This window comes from Anser anser (assembly GCF_964211835.1).
Source record: "Anser anser genome assembly, chromosome: 1".
Classification (NCBI taxonomy): domain Eukaryota; kingdom Metazoa; phylum Chordata; class Aves; order Anseriformes; family Anatidae; genus Anser; species Anser anser.
Genome location: NC_139720.1, coordinates 182,903,018 through 182,926,054, shown reverse-complemented (window position 1 = coordinate 182,926,054; position 23,037 = coordinate 182,903,018). Strand labels below are relative to the sequence as shown.

The 23,037-nt window shown below is 37.7% G+C and overlaps 1 protein-coding gene across 2 annotated transcripts in view; it reads right to left on the bottom strand.

The window, feature by feature from the left end:
• Positions 1-23,037, bottom strand: part of RB1 (RB transcriptional corepressor 1) — an 82,127-nt gene that overhangs the window by 56,056 nt on the left and 3,034 nt on the right. Inside the window, exons 3-11 of one of the 2 annotated variants that reach the window (XM_083796047.1) lie at positions 16,293-16,405; positions 13,995-14,129; positions 12,294-12,332; positions 11,597-11,664; positions 10,281-10,391; positions 8,085-8,233; positions 7,315-7,392; positions 4,649-4,758; positions 3,168-3,245 (exon numbers count right to left, since the gene is read on the bottom strand). In XM_083796047.1, coding sequence (XP_083652173.1) covers positions 3,168-3,245; positions 4,649-4,758; positions 7,315-7,392; positions 8,085-8,233; positions 10,281-10,391; positions 11,597-11,664; positions 12,294-12,332; positions 13,995-14,129; positions 16,293-16,405 — 881 coding nt within the window. Of the gene's footprint in view, positions 1-3,167; positions 3,246-4,648; positions 4,759-7,314; positions 7,393-8,084; positions 8,234-10,280; positions 10,392-11,596; positions 11,665-11,917; positions 11,986-12,293; positions 12,333-13,994; positions 14,130-16,292; positions 16,406-23,037 lie in introns of those variants that run through there. The other variant, XM_083796048.1, reaches the window with a different exon arrangement.

Genomic DNA, 23,037 nt, shown 5'->3' with positions numbered 1-23,037 from the left:
TTCCTGAGAATTATAAGTAGTATCTCCTTAGAAAGGAAGAACGATGATTCTTTATTGCCTAGATGAGAAGCAGAAGATCAAAAATATATGCATTACATTTTGTGAAGTGGGATATATTGAAATATTGAACTATGCGTCCATGTATAATCTTATTGGCTTTTTTTTACAGTTAATTAGTAGAGAAAAATAAAAAAAGCATCAAAACCATGTGCACATATACATAATGCTTCGAAGATTCCTGCTAAAAACAGATTCAAAACCATATTCAATATCCATTGATTTATATCCAATGCCTTTTTCTAAAAAGTTAAGACAAGAAGTTAACTTACTAAAGTTAACCCAAGTAACATCAGTATTTCAGAAGAGCTATAGTTTAAAGAATTAGATTTATTCTTAAGACAAATGCATAGGATCTTGTATTTGACAGATTAAGTGTCTTGTTAGGGTATTTCTCTGAAGACAGCATTTTTCAATTTATCTTTTAAAACTGAAATTCTGATGACAAACATTTTTCATGACTTTCAGAAGGATCAGTATTCTAAGATAGAGCACAGCACTTTCTCAAATTGCGCATGTTATGCGGGAGGTGACTGAAATATCTGTATGTGGGAAAATAAGAACAACGATCTTGCCATACAGGACAAGAAGGTAAGTGCACAAGCTAGTACCTAACAGTCCACATTTCCAACTTTTGGGGACATAATGTATTCTTCTGCCTTTGTTGTTCGCACATACATACAGAACCATGGTATCCATTACCATCCATGAATACTTATGTGGACTGGTTTATTTCAAGTTCTGTGTTAAGCAATACCATAAAGTTCCTATTCTTTTAGGAAGATTATTGTAATGATTTTTCACTTAACATCTAAAAAAGTTTGATTCCTCAAGTGGTATAGCTATTTCCTGAATTTTTTATTGAATTTCTGCACTGTTTAACCTCAGTTTGGCTTGTATCACTCAAAAAATAAGTGGACAAAGAAAAAACGTTTAGTCATCATAATTGTATAGTCCAAAGACACATTCTCTAATCTATTTTTCAGAAGGCTTGGGAAAAGCACTTCTAACAGAAATTCTACTAACGATAATAAAAAGCTTGAAGACAATTGAAAAAATTGAATGAAAACAACCCATAATTATGGTGCTCTGAACTAGTACTTACACCTATTTTATCTACTGGTTTTACCTGAATTTTATGTAATGGACCAGATAGAAAACCACTGATGAAAATGATTATATTCTCACCAATTTCAGGGGGCTTAAAAGCAGATCCTAAACATCTAGCTACAGTAAGAAAACATTATAAGAAAACTCCAAGTATTAAGTCTAGTGCTTTCATCATAACCTGTAAGGGGATCTACTTAATGCAAGGAGTTAGCAATACACTTCATACTCTGCATTGGTGATCAAAGGTTTACTGCCATCTAGTGACAGCTCTGTGCTTTATGAAAAACAGTTGCTACAGCCAAAGTCATTCCTATTGAACAATAAACTACTTGGGCTATCTCAAATGGCAGCAATTTTGGAAAACTCAGAGAAGTCCCGAAGTCTGAATGGAGAGAATCTGAATCTCTCACTAGAGCTCCTCAGAGTTACTTTAGCACATTTCAAATTTTTAGCAGTGTGGAAGCTTGCTACTCCTGGACTTTATTAATAAAGACTTCCACGTCAAGAGTTTTAATCAAGCATATTTCACAGTGTTAAGAGTTGTTTTCTTAATGCCAGTACAACCAAGAAGTGGCAGCAACAAGCTGCCAGATTGTGGAAAAAACAGGATTTGTTGTCAATGACCTTCTTGTTAAATACATTTCAAGTTATAGATGGTCTAGTTCCTGATATCACACATTTAGTCGGGGAACCACCAGTCAAGCTGTTGCCTATGTGGCTAAAAAAAGCATCACTAGCAGCTGAAGACTGGAAGTGTAAAATTAAAAGGCACCATTAAGACAAACAAATAAAACCTTTCACAGTCACAGGCAATTAAAAGTTCTTTTGTGCACTGATCAGTATCTAATCTCAGCTGCATGTCTCCATTCAGTATTTTTATTAAGCTTTTCAGAACCTTACTGCTTAGTTGGCTAAAAAACAATTTCTATACACACTATTTAGTAGGTTTTGTAGCGGATGCACAAGCCCAGAGTCCATTTCATTCTTTCACAAGCATATAGACACAGTAGAGGCATTTTAAACAAAAATTAAAATAATTTTTACTCATTTGAAAAAATGAAAGTAGTAATTAAGCATAATACTTCAATTTTTCACCTCTACAAAATGCTAAAACGGAAGTAATTTACATAGCAAGCATGGAAAACAAACTTCACTGTCCAATTTCATTAAGCCTGACACCTTCAGAACAACTGCCTGTGCAAACAGTTATGTTTGTCCACGTAGCACATGACACTGCGGTGACGCAGCTGACTGGTTCTTGAGCATCCAGGAATTTCTAAGCACTGCTAAATAAAAATCTTTGTCCTTTCACTAAAAAACTGTGTGGCACACAGGGAGAATAGCACATACAGATCTCATTTCCTTTGTTAACTGAAATCAAGCTTGGAGTTTTCCTGCACTGGATTGCAGATCGAACAATCTGCAATTAATACCACATTTCTACCATATCTCCCCATTTTCCCCAATAGACCAGAATATATTAGCATTCTGGAACACTTATTTTGACATTATATAAAGAAAAAAGGTTCGTACTCCAAAACATTCATCTTCACTTATAGAAAGATGACAACACTAGGAAGAAGATACCATGGGAGAAGAAATGTGTGTATAAGCAGTTTTGTATCAGGAAAGGAAGCCACAAGATCTAGACTTAAACTGATGATGGGAATATGGCAGACAAAAGTACTAGTGTGAAAGTAAAAAGGTTGTTCTCACAAGAACAGATACAGTAATCTATTTTACACATATTAGACTTAGACATTTTAGACATATTACACTTCTTAGACAATTAAGTAAAAACCTTCCTATGATTTCCAGCAACTTCACCAGCAACATTTGCATTTGGCATTCTCAGTACATGCTCACTACTCATTAGGAACCATGACTACAGTCTGTTTTATAAAAAATACTTTAAAGAAACCAAACCAACTACTCTTGAGATGAGTATTTCAAGCTAGGACATTAAACAAAAGAACACAGTTTAAGTGAAAAATTCATACCGAACAGGTGTCTGTGGAAGTATTACATTAAACTCCTCATCTGGATTGTTTTTTCGTGGTGTTCTCTCCAACTGTGAACTACAGAAATATAAAACAGACTTATGAAGCACACAAGTAATCCAGAAAAGTACGTTTTCTATAGAAACTAATTAAAATTAATCTGCAGAAAAAATATGAAAGATTTTTAAGAGATCTAGATTTCCAACCATTCCACATGTTAGAGCAATGTAATTTATATTGTTAAGGAGATCTATGAGTAGGTTATTGGACTGGATGACCCCCAAATTTCCCTTCCAACTTGAAGTTTTTCCTAGAATTCCTTTTATAACAACTTAGTTTACTATGTACAACTAGAATAGGGACTGCAGCACCTCTCCTATAAAGAGAGGCCGGGAGAGCTGGGACTGCTCAGCCTGGAGAAGAGGAGGCTCAGGGGGATCTCACCCAGGGCTGTGAATCCCCGCAGGCAGGGGGCAAAGAGGCCGCAGCCAGGCTCTTTTCAGGGGTGCCCAGCGCCAGGCCAGGGGCAGTGGGCACCAAGGGGCAGGCAGGAGGCTCCCTCTGAGCACCAGGCAGCACTTGTGTGCTGGGCGGGCGGCTGAGCGCTGGCCCAGGCTGCCCAGAGAGGCTGCGGGGTCTCCTCCTGGGAGAGCGGCACAAGGTGCCTGGACAGGGTCCTGGGCACCCTGCGCTGGGGGGCCCTGCTGGAGCGGGGAGGTCGGAGCAGATGGCCTCTGAAGCTCCCTTCCAACCTCAACCATTCTGTGATTCTGTATTATGTACAGCTCCATTTTAATCCAATTCTAAATGAATGTGTTTTCTAGTGTAGGTAAAGTCAGTCTCATACTGTGAGCACACATCAAGTGAAGTTGAATTGTCAATAACCACTGTTACTTCAGAGTACGACTAAAAAAATCCGATATCTGCATTATTGAGCAGCACCAGGGAATGTGCCAAGACACCGGTACTCAACTGTTTATTCTGTTAAACAGTCAGTGGCATGTTTCTGTCCCATGCAAATCTACTATTCCCCCCGATAATTTCTGGGTACAGGCCAGAGGTCAGAATGGGCTCAGGAGCACTCCCAGCAGGCAGCTTATACATACCACCAGCTGGTTTGAAGAAGAAGTTTGACAGCAAGGACCCAGCTGTCCCCAGAGCCATAACACATTCTCAGGCACATGTAATAAACTAGCATGCAACCTCCTCTTTGCAATTCCTCAGCTGCCACTGGACTGGAGGGACTTGCACAGTAAGAATTGGGTTACAAAGTCCGTATCGTTTTATCTAGATATGTAGCAACTTGTTTTATGATTACTTAAGCCGTAATACAAAGCAAGGTTGGTGACACCAGAAATAGCTGAACTACAAGCCCAAGAGATCAACAGGATACAGAGATCTCCACTTAGAACACAGGACAGGGTGGGGGAACAAGCTCACGTTTTCTATTGTAGTGCAACAGCAGTAAGAGGAAACATTACCATGCTATGACATCGGGCTGAAGAGTTTCATCATGATCCAGAAACAATCTTGCGTCTATGTCTTTGTTTTTGAGATACAGCTCATTGTATTCTTTTGAGAGAACCTCAACCTCGAAAAAACATTGAAAAATTTTATTTTACAGCAACAAATTTGACAATTTGCTCAATAACGTAGGCTAGCACTACCTCATGAATACAACCGAATACAATGCTGAAAAACTCTAAGAAAATGACCTTGGAACTCATAAAGTCACTTCTTATACAAAGAGCTGAAACATACCCAGAGGAAATTTACTGTTCCCATGTGCAAACAAAGATAATCCTTTATAAGGGAAAACAATTGAAGATCATGAGACATTTCTGAAGAAACATAGGTCTTGATACTGTGAAAGAGCTAAAAATAGCTGGAGTAGAAGATGTAGACCTGCAAATCGTACTAGTGTTTCTAGGCTTTTAAATCTTTCCTTCCGGAAAAGGATAGAAAAATGTGTCTTTATGTGCAGGAAACATAAAATGTGCGCCTTTCAAACAGCTACTAGACAATCCAGAAGGCCCCCATCTTTGCTTGTTTGGAGATGGAAGCTTAAAGATGCAAAGCTTAAACTTCGTTAAGAAGTTTTCTTATTACTCATTAATGTTTGTGTTGATGTAACTTTTAAGAGACATGCCTAGTTCTACAAAAACAAGCCATTATTTCATAGTCCACATTCTTCTTCTTAAAATTACTTAAAGTTTCTTAGTTGATTAGATCCCACATTGATACATTATCTTGCATGAAAAGTTTGTGAGTTTGAGTGACTAACGCTAACTGGAAGTCTAAAACTGTTCTTCAGGGCCAGATACCAGCCTCCACATCAACTCTGCCACTGCTTCTGCAGAAGCAGTCAGTCACTTCAATTATCTCTTCCCTGAGCCCTTAATCATACTAAATAATGCTGTGCTCTAGCACATTCCAACAAGAAAAAACAGGCAGTGCATACAACAAATTAACCCCGTACCTGTCCAAGCAAAAGCTGCAAGCATCTCTTACATGGCTTTGCTCTTCATCCTTTTTATCTTCGCCAAATTTGCACCAAACTGATTTCATGGTTAGAACTTTGAGGTAAGGACTATTAAATCCATACATTTTTAGACTCCAATCATTCCTTTAATTTTTCATTAACAAAGCTCATTATCTTTTCATCTTTCATTACCTTCCTAATAGTTTAAACATTCTTTCTGTCTGAAGTATTTCAGTATCCTATTAACATCTATAAGCTTCAGATTCTTTCACTGAAAAAAAAAACAGCTTCGAGACCAAATGGCAGTACTGTGTTATTTCTGAGGAAGTCTTCAGCCAAAAATAAAAGTTCTGAATCAACTCATCCATTAGTTCATACAGCTTGATCATCAAGCATGCAAGTGAAGACAAATGTAAGCAGTAGTAAGTCCCAAAAGTTTTACTTGTTTTGGAAACAACATTAAAGTTTATTGGAAGCTCAGTGGTTTGTGTTGGTGTTTTTGTTTTTTTATTATTATTTTAAAGGAAATAAAAGACAATTCAAATGTCCCTTATCATTAGCAATTGTATGGATGAACTTCGTTATGACAGATGGTTAGTTGGTTTATATATAAGGATTGACTACCTCTGAAATATACCTGTAACTTTTTGCTTTGTTTCTAAACACACATCTCATGCAGGTTTCAGTAGAAAGACTCATGTGATAGGTCTTTTCTTCAAATATTATTTCATAGATTTTTCTTCAGCAGTATTAGGCTATTATTCTGATACTATGCTTAAATTGTGCAGTTGGTTGAGAACCCTGGTTAATTTGAGGATAAACTGTACAATGACCACTGCCTCAAAGTTCATACAGGGCTTCTAAACTGTACACACCCAAACACAAAATCTAGACAGATTGCTGATACAGAACACGATGTTGCACTGACCCTGAAGTTCATATTGAAAGGGATAAAGAGATTTCAGTGGGTCTTGTATTTCATTCCCCACCCAACATACTATAAAATTGAACACAACGTATACATGGCATACCTGCAGACCTTCGGTCTGACAAACTGCTCATTTTCACAGGGCTCTATGTAACAGTGACACAGCTAAAACTACTCTTTAAAGAATGATGGATGTAACTTCTTTGAAAGAAGTTCTCTTGCATGCAATTAGACAGAGGTACTCTGCTGCATCCAAGCTACGACTCAGTAGGATATTAGTAATTCTACAAGGACACAGCACTGCAAACTCTGCCAGTTGTGAGACTAAGTCTGATCTTGTGGAAACTTCTCACACATGACTAAATACATGTCCCAATTATATTAAGGGATGTAATTGAAGATTGTATGCAACCACAGATTGACTTTAGAGTCTTGATATTCTAAATTGTAACTTAAATTAATGGCTTTACCAAGATTATGGATATTTAACTCTGTCATGTTTTGCTTTGAGCAAAACCACTTGCTCAACCTCAGGAAAATCATTTATTAGATTCAAATGTAAATGCTACATATACCCAATGAATCCTGGAACCCCTGTGAAGTCACATTCCTGAAACACACTGCATTTCGCTAGATTATTTCACAACTGCCTATCAGAACTTGATCAATGTGTAAAGAGAATCTTAAATAATCTGGCATGAAGTAAAGTACTGCTGTTGAACTTAAATTCCAGTTACCTGTGGTAGTCCATTTGAAGCTACAATACCCATAGAATTCAAGAAAGGAATAAAGCTTGTGAAATACACGTTTTTGACCTAGAAAAAGGAAAAAGCATAACATTAGGAACATATGCAGGCAGCCATGCATACACTGCTTTCATGTCTTTAAGTCAAGAAACTAAATGAGACGCTTTTATAACAGTGTTTTGTTTTCAATAAAGCAAAAATAAAGTTATCTGCACATCCAAAACTTAGTTACATGTAAGCACACAGCATATAATCCACAGCTGGAACATTAAATTTAGATGACTAAACTGGAAAAGAACAACACTCCTTCCAACCCCCTTCTGCTTCTACTATGATCATCTACTTGGGTATTCAAAAAGTCCTTTTTATACAGGAATAGATTTATCAGGAGAGAAAGAGGGGAACTGGGATTTTACAATCCCACAAAGAGCTGTGCATTAGGTGTGTAAATTTTTTCCACTGTGGGATACAGCTGTGAAACCCCCCCTCCAGAGTAGCCCATGCTACATGCTCTGATCAGCATGTAACTTCACACTGTATTCTTCACAGTTAAATAACCCTGGTAAAGTTATCACCCATACCATGGGACTATTTTTTTTAGACTACCTACAAGAGAAACTGCACAACAGTACAACACCCTCACTACTGAACTTAAGAGAATCAAATAAGCACAATTACAGAGATTTTTAAAAACTGTTTAAGCAAACACATTCCAGATGGGGTTTAGCAGAAGATCTAACATACATTAAAACAGACCTTACCTCATCTAAATTACAATCGTGCTCTTTACAAAGGATTTCAATAACTTTTGTGTCAGTATCAACTTGTTTTGAAGTACGTGTACTCCTGTTCTGACCTCTTCTTGGAGTTCGAGTTGAACCATTCACAGTCACTGCAGTCACAGCAGACTCTGGAAAGACAGGCAGAACCATCACAAGGTTAGTCACCTTAAGAAAAAAACTTAAGAGATTTAATTATTTATATGACTCTTCAGGCATTTAATTATTTTCCCTTTTCATCTGTTCAGCTGGGTAAGAAAACTTCATTACAGAAAATCTATAGAAAAAGAAAACCAATTTTTAAAATCCTATATCAGTATTTGGACATTGTTTTTAAAACACTATTCAACACAAAATTTAATAGCACTTTTTGTGAGCAGCATAGAATATTTGTAAGCAGCATAGAATAAGTAGCAAGGCTAGGAGAGCCTTGTCTTTTCACAGATGAGTACTTTTTTTCTATTTTTATAGACATGTGAAATGATGAGCTGAAAGAGTGACTTGACATTTCTGAAGGTTAATGAAGTCACACAGGATGTAACTGCTGGTGGGAACCTGGAGTATGGTTCTACAGAGAATTCTTCCTTTCCCCAAATATCCCAGTCAAACAAGCATGAAAAAAGAAGTTCACCTTGAAGATATCAAAAACCTTAACTAAAATGAGGTTAAAACATCTTGTTTTGTTAAGCTCAAAGCAGACAGCCTCAGTACCGTCAGCTTGAAATATCTGAATTATATTAAGAACATGTTAATACAGTTAAATGTTTTAAAACTTGATACTCCAATCAGTATGCTGTTCTCATTTGTAACTTCATTCACATTTGATAACTGCTCTATGAGAAAACGTGACAAATGACACTGCTCTGGCAGTTGCACCTTAAATCCCATCAACTCTCAGCCAATATCATAAAGCTCAGACAAATGGCCTGATTTTTGGGCAGTCCTGTGCAGACCCAGGAGCTGGACTCAATGATCCTTGTAGGTCCCTTCTGCCTCAGGATATTCTATGACGACACTGTTTAAGCACAACATGAAGCCTCTCGGTCACAAGGACTTGAATAATACGTTGTGTTATTTGCTAAAAGAACGAAGCACTGAGTGACAGCTTGAACAGCACCTGTATCACACAGCCCAAGTCAGAATAATGCCTTACACTTAAAACAACTGAGACCCATATTTGCAATTTAGACAGAAGTAGTTCTTTTTCAGTGTTTCTTTTTCAAGATAGAAAACACACATCCTGTCTTTTAATAATGAGTTTTTTTAATAATGAGTTGCTGGTCTTCATAGTTTCACTATGGATATTTAGTGGTAAAACAACAGAAGCACAAGTAGATTCAGGCTATGAATCCCACTACCTCACCCAAATCCAACACAGGATATACCTGTGTATTATCAAAAACTGTTTTCTACATACTGCAGCTCCAAATACTTTAGTGTACCAATTCTGTAGCTTGTGGAATAAAAATATTCAAAGACAAAAATAGATTTCTGTCTTTCAAAGTTACAAGTAAATGCTTCCTTTCTCTGACTTTGAGTGGTTTCCCAGGCTTTACATATGAAAATTGAATGTACAAAAAAAGTTTGCTGAACACGACTTCCTATTGGTAAGACCCATTATATTTTTGGGTAAGGAAGAACCACTTGCTAGTACCAAACAGACATAATAGAAATCTACATTTTTCCTCTTCCGTTTTATTTTGAGCTACAACTGCAATCAATTTATCCATGTATTTCTTTTTTAATGTTTGTGTAGTCCTGTACCTTGCACACTTCAACTGTCATCATACTGCTATAAATCAATGAATTGAGAGTCATAGCACCATCTTCTCCTTTTGTAATTCAAAGCAAACCTAAATAATAGTACTCAATCAACATCTACCCAGAATTATTTTACCAAACCAAGACTACTCTTCTTGCAGGCTTCTAAACAACTGGAATGGGCAGAGGGCATTGCAAATGGATGGCAGGAATAGAAAAAAATCAAAATATTAAATACACTGCTACACTGAAATAATTTAGTTCAAGTTCATTAGCATCTCAATTGAACTAAATATTAAAAAATCCATTTTAATGAGGTTAAGAAATTTCATTATATTAATTGTGAATGTTATAAAGACTAGTGGAAAGTTTAAAAATTTACTTTCTACTTAGTTAACAAAAACCTGAAATCCTTACTGTATGGTTCCTTGAGCATAGCAGGTGGTGACAGTTTGATAAAATAATCTAAGACACACAGCAACAACTGGAAAGAAATCACCAGGTCATCTTCCATTTGCAACACTTTACCTGCAAACATTAAAAGGTAAAGACAACTTAAATTTGAAAGTCATTGTTGGAAAAATAAAGATGTGGAAGTTTATTAAATAAAATACACTACATTTAGTAGTGAAAGCATTGTGTGGGATGCCCGTGTTCTTCAAAGCTTATGTTTCTTAAGGGGTTTGTTGTTCTGGAGAAAGCATGCATAAAAATATGTATAATTCATGTAGAAATTCGTTTTACCACAGTGGAGTAATTGTGTAGACTATTTTACCTACACGTACTTCTTATTTCTGCACAATTCTTCTTCATTTTTTTGTGGTCTCAATAAAACTTTGTGAAAGCTGCTAAGTATTCAAAAAGCATAAGTGAGTTCCCAATACAAAGCGAAGAGAAATTCAAAACATGCTTACTGTATGCCTGGCCTGCCCATTGCATATGAAATGACTTGCAAGTTAGGAAATATTAGTATGAAGAGCACTTTAAAAACTACATTACCCCAGCTGTTCCCAACTTATGATTCACATGCCAGAAAAGATCTACAGAGCCATTCCAAGATTTCCAGTGTCTCCACAAAGTGTTTGGAGAGCCGATAGCAATTCAGAACAGCCATAGACACTACTTGTGTGCTATTTACATGTACAGATTTTGTATTTATTTTCTAACCAATTTCAATAGCGGAGATGTGCACACTTTGCTGAAAAACAGATCTGGAGGAGGCAGCTGCTAAGACACACGATGCATTCCTTTTTGTAGGAGCAGTACAATGAGACAGGACTTCTTGTACTATTGTAATTGTTTCATTACTCAGCTTTAACTGGGATTTCAGCCTTTTCTCGGAAGAACTGTAGCATTCAAAGGACATAATTTCAGGGACTTCGTTTAGTTTAAAAAGATCTGCCAGTCTTTTTGGGTAGTCAGCCATTACTAAGATACTGGCAGACTATAACAAAGCATCTCAGAACAGACTCAAATACAGAATACCAACCTTTAAAGTAAAAAATCTCTTTAAAAGCTTTACAAAATATTATTCATAAACTGGAAGCAATACCAGCTAAAAGAATAGCCCAACTGCATAGAAAGAAGTATTACTGAGTAGTTACAAAGCCATGCAGTCAGAACACTCTGGAACTGTGCTACAGCTATTTGTAAAAAGGATGCTATTCTCATATTGGAGGTGTAAAAACAAACCCATAAACACACTTCAACAATATTCAGCAGAATAAACTCACCTTTTGCCAGCAAAAAAGTAATCCAGTAATTTTTTAGGACTAATACAGAACTGAGTTCAGCAGAAATCCTGTAAATAGACAAAAATAAAGACTCCACATTAACAGTTCTGTAAAACTAATTTCTGAAAACATGCTTCAGTCTATGGAACAATTTAAACAGCATGCAACATTTCCCATATAGTTAAGCTTATTAATTATTACATTCCCTATGCAATTAATACTACACGTGAAAAAATTAAGTCTTCTGTAAAGCCATTCAAGAATCAGGAAACATCTGTACCATCCTTGGAAAAGAAAGTGAATATGGATAATTCACTTAACTGTTATGAGCTGTTTTCTCTCGTGCCTTTGACTAATGCCCTATTCTCCAGTCACAGCATGAACTCAATCTCATTTGGGAGTTGCTAAGGCATCTTTTCATCCATTCATTTGTTGCTATGATTAGGAAGCTCACTCTCCAAATGTTCGTTTCCACCAGGCCGAGACACCCGCCATTGGGTGGAGATCCTTCATGGAGGAAGTGATCAAAATTTATACATATATCACTTCTGCAGCTTTCATCATCTCTCACTGAAATTCAAATTCCCCACTAAATTTAAATTAAACACATGACATACTATGACTTAGGTCAATCTTAGCAGGTTAAAAGACAAAGCACAAACATCTTGACAAACACAATTTGGAAAGTCAAACTTACTCACTACTGGGTTGTTCCAGATAAATAAGGCCACAAGTCCTAGAAAATAAAAATATTTATTTTTAACATTTCCCTGGAACTATGCAGTATTTTTGACTTCAATACAGTAAAAAATACAATAATGTTCTGAGAACTAGCATAAGTTTTAATAATTCTGACTCTCGGAAGAATATTACCAGACCAACTCAAGCCCTGCCACAGCTGAAATAATGCTATTGCTAAAGTGCTTATGTCAAAGTTTAAATAGCAAACAATTTTAACTTGGTACAATAAAATTTGTTACTATTTTCTTCCAGAAAAAACAGTATTTTTACGTATAGTTACTCAGTACCTTGTAAAACATGACAAAGCAGGTGCCACAGCTGTACAGACCAGTCCATAAAAGATATTTTTAAACCTTTACAGTTTCTGCAGTGTCATTGCAAACCTTGTAATACCTGATGCTTCTTCCCAATTATTTTAGATACATGACATCAAGAAAAATTCAGTTTATACAAAAACAAAGCAAGAAAAAAAACAAACTGCAAATCCTTCTGGCTGAAAAAAAAGTTACTGCAATTCAACTGTAGCAGTGTAAAAACAGGGAAAAAAAGGATTTTTAAAAACAAAACTTTCTAAACCAAAATTCAAATTCTGTATATGTAAGTTGCACGCATATTAAAATATAGCCAAACAATTTGCCTCTTAATCCCTTCCCTCAGTGATACGCTGGACAAAAAGTTTTGAAAAAATAAGTGAAGAAAGAACTAGGGGGAGGGACACAAAAAACAGAGTGTGCCTGTGTAAATATGCAATGATGCTTTTACAGCTCGGTAAAGACTTGCAATAAGTAAAAACTAAATATTAACAACCCGCACAGAACTTCATAGCTTTAAGGCAACTAAAAACTTCACAAAAATGTTACAAATATATACATTACTCAAGCTAATGTTAACAGACTTTGAAAAGAAAAAAATTAAATCACAAGACACATTGGTGCCTTGATCCTATAGTCTGTCTTCAGGTTAAAGAAGAGTGGTAACTTACCAACTTGGAAAAACTGGACCCAAAAAAAGCATCCACTTGAGAATCTCCTGAATTTTAAGTGACACACAGGAAGCTCTCTGCATGCTGCCATAACCAAATTCAATTTATACCATACGAAGATGAGTGATTTTGAGTGTATGGCCAGCTAAACCACTCAGGAAGGTTTATCTTGATTACAGTTGAGAACTGCTGTTAGAGCAGTCTCTGCAATGCCCTGAGACTCTGGAACAAACAGCCTTCAGTTCCAGATCTGGGACACAGAAACAATCTTATTTGTGCTTTTTCTTTCCAGAGCTCCTAAGAAAAACTCTTGGATCAGGAACTGGGGGGTAGGGCAGTGTAAAAATGGAAACACCGTTAAATAAAAATTATTAGATCGTAAAACAATCCTTCTTACATTTGTAAAAATCTTAAAGCGACTAGCAATCATTTGTCACGCTATTCTTACTGTTGTGTATACTGCAACAATGGGAATGTTCAGAGCACTGGAATAGTTACGGAGTAGAATATAAGATGTGTTTATTCAATGCACATAAACAGCTCCACTTAACTGATCTGTAAATATTAGCACACAGTTGAAATGAGCACTTCTAATACACAATTTGAAAAATACAAATACCTAAACGTTGACCGCCATAAAGAATTTGTTATTTCAAAGTGGAAAACATACACTACCTTTCAAACTTGTGATATAGTGCAAGTAAGACATCATATTTCTTTTTCAGCCTTGATACAGTGCTATCAACTTTAGTGCTTACAGTATCCATGTTAACATCCACTTCTTTGAGAAACTGAAAAAACGTGCACACGCTGAAAAAAAAGACGACATTATTTTAACTCTGAGAATGACTATTCTGAAATAGCTCTTCAAAAAAAACACTAAAAATCATTGCCTTGCTTCACTAGACTTCAACATAGTCTTACTAAAACTAGCAGTGACTGAAAACCTTGCTTTGGGAAAGTCTATTTGTTTACCTGGCGCTCCATATACCACTTTGACATTTTCTAGATTTAGAAATACTGTTCAACTAAGTACCACAGGTCTCTACTAACACAGGTTCTACTACAGAAAGAATTTTCTTGGCTAGTACAGATATATTTGGTAGTCCAAATTTGCTAACTAGATACATCTTCCTTACTCTGCCAGTAAAACCATAAACACCCAACACTGACATCTTGACTTCTCTGTTTTACTTAAATGTTCTACTTTAGAAATTGTTCTTATTACTCTAAGAACATAAACCGTGGCTTCATCCTTGGCAAAGAAAGACCTAGGAATTAAAACAGGTGAATGCATTGAATTATATGGAACTTCAAGTCTTCCAGCAAGCATTTGGCAGCAAGGAAATAGTATTGTACAGGAGACCAAAGTCATCCATGTAATACTATGGCCATCAAGAATGTGTGGTTTTTGTTGTTTTTTTTAAACAAAAAATGGCTAAAAATTAATGTGGAGGAAGCTATCAAACATTTTGATTCTTTATCAAAACAGTATTTTGAGAGTTCTGTTTGCTTTGTAATAAAATAAAGTCAGAAGTTCATTTAGAAATTCTTTTACCACGTAATGAAGAAAAAAACCTTTCAAATATATTTGTGTGGCTCCAGAGGGCAAGATGACTGGTAGCAATTCTCTGCCAGATTGACTTTATAGCTGCTGAAAAGCCCAGAACTAGCGAGCAATTGAGTATTGCTAAAAGCAAATAGAATAATAGCTTATTCTTTGAAGCCCGAGGGGAAAAAGTGTCTTTCGGTTTGCAGTGTAAGTTAGTCAGGTGAACGCGTTCTGTACTCCAGCAGAACATACTGAACATCACCTCACAAATGTGATTAGATTTCATCCGAGTAGTTTCAAGTCAGCCAAAATTGAACAGATTAAGTTGAAACTAAGGACCTGATCACTGTTCTGTGAGATCATATGAGGAGAAGAGGCATAGAGAAGTCTAACCGTAACTGATGACTCCCAGGAAAAAAATATTCTGGCCCAAATCCAGAATTACCAACCTGATGTGCTCCACATCCTGCCTTAGCCTCCTTAGCATCCTTGGTGCTGCATGCAAGGGGAATGGGTATCTTGACACACCCCCCCCGCAGCAGGATGCCTAACCCCTGCTGTGTATTCCCATTTTTGCAACACTGTCTACAGATGTGAATGTTTCCCCCCAACAAAAGCTTGTAAATTCACTCCCTTGGCTATCACAAAGACAAGGATGGGATGAAATTACAACTGCTACGATCTCCTACCAAATGCCCATGTCCCACACACTCACGGTGAGGCTTCAGCCATGATAAAACCACAGCAATGCACTAAGCTGCTGACAAACACCAGGGGATGATGCAGTGCCTGAGAACATCAGAAGGCTCTGCTCACCCACACAGGGAAGGGTTATTAGGCAGAAAGCACTGGAATCCTGCTCCTTCAATAGGCCTAACACAAGGGTACACCTATTGCTGTTGCCACTTAACTTTACATTAAGAACAGATATACTGTAATCCTCGTTTCTCTAATATGAGCTTAGTGAATGTAAAAATATAATGGTAACATTTTCGAGTCAAAAGCATGTAGAAAGGTAAAAAGTTTAAAATGGCATTAAAGTGTTTGAAAGTGAGCAGCATACTGGCAAACAATTTGAATGCTAATTTTTTTCGCCACTTTTTGACTTAGCACAAGGCTAATGTTAATGGAAAGGTTTTACAGAAAATCTTGATATCGAGAAAGAAAGGAAAATATCAAGCATGATTTATACCAAGTTAAATCAATTCAAACTTTATCAAGGACAAGAGTCAAAATTGTCATACAATCATAAGCCAATCTCAGTTGAAGCAAATAAATGCCACTGTTCCCTCAACTAGAATAAGATAGCAAGACTCCTAGTTCACTGAGATACACAGTAACTGCCATAAGTAACCTTCATTTTAAAAATCAAGCCTGATACACAAAGATTCCCACTGAAATCTGAATTCACAAAAACTTACCTTATGCTTATACTTTTCAGAAGCTCTGTGAAAGTGAACGTCATTTCATCCAGATCAATTGCTACAATAAAGATACAGACTCCCCACGTTTCCTTTTTCTTTTTGTCATAAGCCTTTCAGAAAAAGAGAAAATGGGTTTTATGTGTATTATGTAATACAAGTGGGTGGTATACAGAGAACATTAATTTGTTCACAGTAGGTTAGAAAATGTAAAACAAGAGACGTTCATGCAGACATTCATGTATGATAGCCAGTTATTTGGTAAGTGAAAACCAGGAAAAGTTTTATATTGCAGATGACAGATCAAGTACTCCAATTCTTACTATACAGTACTAAATGAATTTTAACTGTAGCTGTAATTCAGCTAAGCTTCAAAATAAAAGCTGTGGTTCCACTGACAATTTATATAAAGCAGAAACTTTTTTTTTAAATGTACATTAAAATTACGATTTGAAAATAGGAACTGTTTCCCATTCAGGATTACCTGAGGGAGCAAACATCCCTCATCATTCAGTTGCACTTCCACTGTTATGGACACAAACTACATTTTACCATAACAAGACACAGGAGGTTAAGGAACGAGGAGAGAAGGATTTGTTCCTTCCTAGAAAGGAGGCAGCCATGAGAAGCAAAATAATTAGAGACAGGGAAATAAATACTCATGAGCTTTATCCTACAACTGGGTCTTAATACCACAGCTGGACCACAAACATCTCTAGCAAGTCATGGTAGTAACAAACACCTTTAACCTTAAAGCAGAGCCAGGAGGGAGCTGAACCATCAACCTCACACTCTTCTGCACTGCTTAGTTTTAACCCACTCCCTTCCCTATTTTACTTTTTCCTTCCCCACCACCCCAACTAGCTGTCTCCCAGGCAGTACCTCTTGGAACCACAGGGACCATTTCAAACCAGCAAATACTTTCGAAAGGCAGCAGGGATAGGATCACACCAGACCTAGCTCCCTCCATCCTACATGGTCTTCCAGAACTACCCCAAAAGCCTCTGTACCCTTGATACCCCTCCACACCCTCACTGGAGGTAGCACCTACCCCTAGTTTCCTCTAGCAGACTGCAAAGCATCTCTCTTGTCCTCTCAGCCGCTTTTAACAGACCTCTCCCTCACTCAACGGTCACACACTGAGGTGACAAGAGCACCGTATGGCATCCAGAGCCAAACCCAGGGAGGGCACTAACATGGCTGTCCAGCTGTTTCTTCCTGAAGGGGACTAACCCTAAAACAGTCCCAACACAAGTCAGTTCACAAAACTCAGTCTGGCAGTGAGGAAACCAACTCTGGCCCTCTTCTTCATCACTTTAACCATCACTAATACCTTGTCATGTCCACAAATAGCACAAGAACAATTTCACTAACATTGCTAATAAATCTTCTACAATGGCTACTTTTTTGGGACCAGCGTTTACACATTTGTGAAGACTGGCTGGGGCCTCCTCCAAAGCATGAAAAATTTCATTTGTTGGTAGAATAGATGAGGTAAGAATTATAGTCTTAGAATATCTCAAGCTGGAAGGAACCCACAAAAATCAAGTCCAACTCCTGGCTCCACACAGGACCACCCAAAAATCAGACCATGTATGTGGGAGTGCTGTCCAGACACTTACTGAACTCCGTCAGGCTCAGTGCCATGACCTGGGGAGCCTGTCCCAGTGCCCGACCACCCTCTGGGTGCAGAACCTTTCCCTAACCCCCAGCCTGACCCTCCCCTGTCCCAGCTCCATGCCGTGCCCTCGGCTCCTGTCGCTGTCCCCAGAGAGCAGAGCTCAGCGCCTGCCCCTCCGCTCCCCTCGTGAGGGAGCTGCAGGCCGCCATGAGGCCTCCCCTCAGCCTGCTCTGCTCTGGGCTGGACAAACCCAGGGAACTCAGCCACTCCTCATGCATCTTGCTCTTCAGACCCTTCACCATCTTTTAGCCCTCTTTTGGAGGCTTTCTAATAGTTTTATGTCCTCCTTATACTCTGATGCCCAAAACTGCACACAGTACTTGAGGTAGTCTAGATCTGAATGCTAACTGACCAGACACCTTCAACAACATGGTAATTGTCAGTTAAGTTACTTTCTTCCTACATTCCTATTTGAATTTTTCTATGAACTGTGACACCTTGTACAGCAGATAATTACTTTGAAAGAAGCTCCTAACAGACTGAGATGCATTTGATAATACTTAAAGGAATGCATATTAGTATCAACTAGCCATTGTTTTTTGTTTATTGGAAGCTTTCACCTTTTAGACATTTCAGGTACCATTATGTACCACCAGCAACCTACAGATGAGGCAAAAAAATGTGGGAATCCTTGAGGGGATTTTGCATATAACAAAGGCTTTGTTAAGAAATGCACTGCCACCGTCTCAGACAACTTCAACACTCCTTTGCTAAGAGGTAAAAGCCACAGAACATAAAAACAAAAAGCATCCTATAGGATGGGGATGGTTTCTCCTGTATTAGTGTCTGTGACCCATTGAAAAAATCCTTAATGTTACCTAGTTAGCTACTAAGAAGGATGACTATTCACTTCCTGAGGACAACACCATCAAGGTTGATCTTGTTTAATAAGGAAGTCCTTCTCACTTTATGCTCCTGCAAACTCAGATCATGGCACTGCTCTATAAATACAATGTTTTGTAGGTCAGGAAGACAATGTTAGGAAGCAGAGCCCTTTTTCCTAGTATGTTGCCTACAAAAACAAGGTTAGCTCCTTTAGGAGGCTTAGCTCTACACAGGGAAGATGAATGCTTGAAGGCTATAGCAATGGTTTAGTTGGTAAGAGCAAGGTCTGGTTTTGCAAGAACAATCTTTAAACTCACCCCAAACCATACTGGTTTGATGAGAACAGCTCATTTATTTCTACCATTAAACAAGATGGCAGCCTTTCAATCCACTAGATTCAAACTACTACAGGAAGTCAAATTCTAGTTATCTGGACTATCCCCATATCCACTGCTGATGTTACACGTTGTTTTGGACATCTTCTCCTCAACCAGACAGATGTTGAACAAAAATTCCACAGAAGCCAGAATAAACTAATAGATTATGAGTATTTTTCTACTAGCAAAGAAAGGTGAGCAGTACCTGAGCGTGCCAACCTCTTAACATCAGCTGAGTGATGGAGAACAGGAAAAGAAGCCAGACCACCAGGCTATGTATACACATCATGGGATTAGAAGAGGGGGAGAAGAGGTAAGAGGAGGTCTTCCCATTACATCCAACTGCTGAGTTATCTCCTTTTCATATTCCTTCCCTCCCAAACCATACAGATGTTTAAGTCATTTCCTATACAAACTAAACGAAGCCATAGAACAAACTGCAGCATCATCACTCAGTTCAAATACTTTACGAATGGCATACCTTTAGACGAGCCAATCCCATGACACAGATAAATGGTTTGTTTACAGTTAAAACCAGACAATTCACCCCAGATAGACTTACTTGAAGGCATAGGAACATATATAAGACAAATTCACAGCCAGAAATTCATTCCTGAGGGTTATCTTATTGACCAGTCTGACTTAAGCTCTTTGTTGATACAGCTCGACTACAGAAAATGGGCAGGGCAATGACTCAATGTTTGTTCTTGACTGCCAGTCAGTTCAAATAAGGTAACTTCTAGTAACCTCATTTCAACTCATAAATCAAAATCCATTAATCACTAACTCAAAGATTATTTAGCACTCAACGGTTCATACAGGAATTGTTTGCTTTTAAGCATTCTGGGGAAATCAGTGCTGTAATATTCAGGTAATATAGGTCAGTTGCATTAAATCAATCTAGTTTTCTGTAGAAAAAAATCTAAAGCTTTACAGAAAGTCTTTCAATATTTCTTATTCTGCAGTTACTATTACTATTATTTAATCTTTTTTTTTTTTAGCAAATCATCAGTTTGCCTAAATCTAGTGAAAACAACCTGGACGACTGGCTTAAAAGGCTCAAATTGAATTACTGTGCAATGGGATCATTGCCTCTCTGCTTTCCAGATATTGCTGGAAGTTAAAGGCACCAACAGAAATAACTTCAGTTCTCTACCTCAAAATGGTCTCCAGTGCTACAACAGATGTAAGGAAGAGATGGTAACAGGAAATCTCAGTTCTAGTCTGCACAATTAGAGATATTTATTATGAAAACTGTTATCAGTGTTGGCAGAATGATTGCCTACAACAGTGACCCAGGAATAGAGACTTCTGATGATGATGCATAAGAGAAGGCCAAGAGAAACATAGATGAGAAGTATACAAATAGAGACAGGTACTTTAATTAAATGGGATGTCACACTGAAGCCTTGTTTTATTAACGGGAACACACAGAACCAAAATCTCAGCCACCACATTTTAATACACGCAATTACCTAGATGGTGAGAGAAAGACTCTCAGGTATGCTTATGATTACAGGTACAAGATTGCAGGAAAAAAGATCAAGAAGCGCTCACAATAAGAAACTTAACAGATTTAAGACCTGTATAAACAAATTTATAGGAAAAAAATCTGAAAATGAGTGAAGTGCCCACTATCTACATACAAAAAGTTCTGTGTAAAGACAAATCCTCTATTTTTTCAACAGTATTTTTTTTCCCCTATTAAAAATTTGACAAGTCAAAAAAAGTACATGCCACTTAATTATGCTTTTCAAGTGCAAGAGCAAAACACATACATGCACTGGATCTGCTGTTAAAGTACTGAGTATGACCAGCTAGAGGCCATGGTGATGATTTATATTTGCTATGGGACTTTGAGCAGTTTTTTTTATGTTTTATTTAAAAATAAAGGATACTACAAGATCTGTGACTCTGCTCATCCAGCTGAAGCAGCAGATTCAGATTCAGTTTTGCTGCAGTTCTGTAAGAGACAAAGCTCCAGCCAGAAAATACTTTATTAGCTTGTACATTTTGTGCTTTTCCTTAAAGTAAGAAACCTCTGCATGTCATTAACATGAGGAGTAGGTGGTTTATCAACCATAATATTTTCTTTTTCATGATACTACAACCAAAAAGATTTAACTTACTCATGAAATTTTAGAGGTTTGGAACATGTCACCAGCTGATCAGCTTTTCTGTCTGTCTAGAGCAACCTTAAATATAGCAAGAACTATTTTGTTCCTCCATTTAGGCTGCAGTTCATTTTTTACGTTTTCTCCACTAAGAAAATAGTTCTACTTGAGTCAGTTAAGTGCTCTGCAGTATCCACATAGCAGTCAACAGAGTCAGAACATAAGATGTGCAACCAGAAACAAGAAAAGATGACAAGAGGGCCAGGTTTCTCAAGTAGTTCCATAAACAGCAAACAAAATGCAAAGCTTTTACCCAGGCATCACAAACTGCAGCAAGTTGGGCAGCTGAAACACACCAGACCCTATTTCTCAAGGTCCTTTGCAGACTCCAATTTCTATCAGCTTCCTAAAGCGCTGATTTTCTCTGCGGAAGTTTGGTTCCAATTTAGTCAACATGCCCATCTGTTCCTCATATTGATTCTTTCCAATACGTTAAGCAATAATTCACTTTATTTTTCCTGATAACCTACTTCAGATTCGCAGGTTGTTCTCTGCCTGAACAGTAGCAGAATATAACAAATGCCCCAAACTTTCTCCTAATAATATAAGTATGGCTTCCAGGACCGCTCCTAAGCTTTCTCACACCAAAAACCACATACTGCTGAAAGTATGTCAGTACTTCCACTAAATCTATTCACTCCATCTGGAGTTTACAGGCACTACTGATTCATAATACAGATCGCAGGTGAGTTACACACAACTGGAGTACAAGGGTCCCCATACAGGAAGCCAATTTGCTAAGTCAACAACTGTCAATGCGTAAGAGTTTTGTAATGAAGATAGCGAAGACAACACTAAACCAAACATTTTCTTTACCTAAGTAACTTCATTTGGTAAACAAGATTAATGACAGAATGAACAAAAGGCTTTGTGTGACATTAATGCAAAAGCCTTATTTATATATGCACTACCATGTTTGCAATAAACTTGCACTGGAGTTCACCAGATACAAAACAGAATTTAAAGCACAAACATCTTTCTGGTTATGCATCAGATAACTTCTTTCATACCATATACCAGCAGTGCTGCACCTCTGGAACCAGCATTAGGGATTTTGTCTCAGAGGTCTCAAGTTACAATTGTATCATAGAAGAGTGCAGTTCAACTCTGGTTGTCAGAGGAATGCTTTAATGTTCTCTGCTTAGGAAGGAAAGCCCCATCATCTTTGCAATGTTTTGAACAATTTCTCTCTGCAGATTTAGCATTTCAAACTACACGCTGGTCTCATTTTCCAGAAAGACAGGTTACAGGAGAGACATGGCCATGCTTTCTCCTCCTACACACCCCCCAGCAGGGTTCAGCTGTTTCAAGGATTCAAGGTCCAGCTGCATAACCTTGAGTCAAACCAATGAGGAAACAGAGAAGCTGAGAGCTGTAAGAAAGCTACAGTGTGGACCATGCAAGATAAAAAAGGTAAAGTTACAGAGAGAAGTAGGATCATTAGTAGCTCAGATTCAAAAGGAAAAAAAAAAAGTCAATACAGAAAGGTGTAATATCCTAAAAGGAAAAAAAGCAGCAAGTCAGTTTTGGTGGTGTTGGGGGATGACAGCATGGGGGAGTTATTTCAGGGAGCAGCACATACCAGCCTTTTTCCTCCCAGCTGATGCCTGCCCGTCCAGCAAAAACACCTTAAGTGTCATCGAAGTGCAAGTACACTCGGGCTCATAGGTCATTACATCCTAGCTATC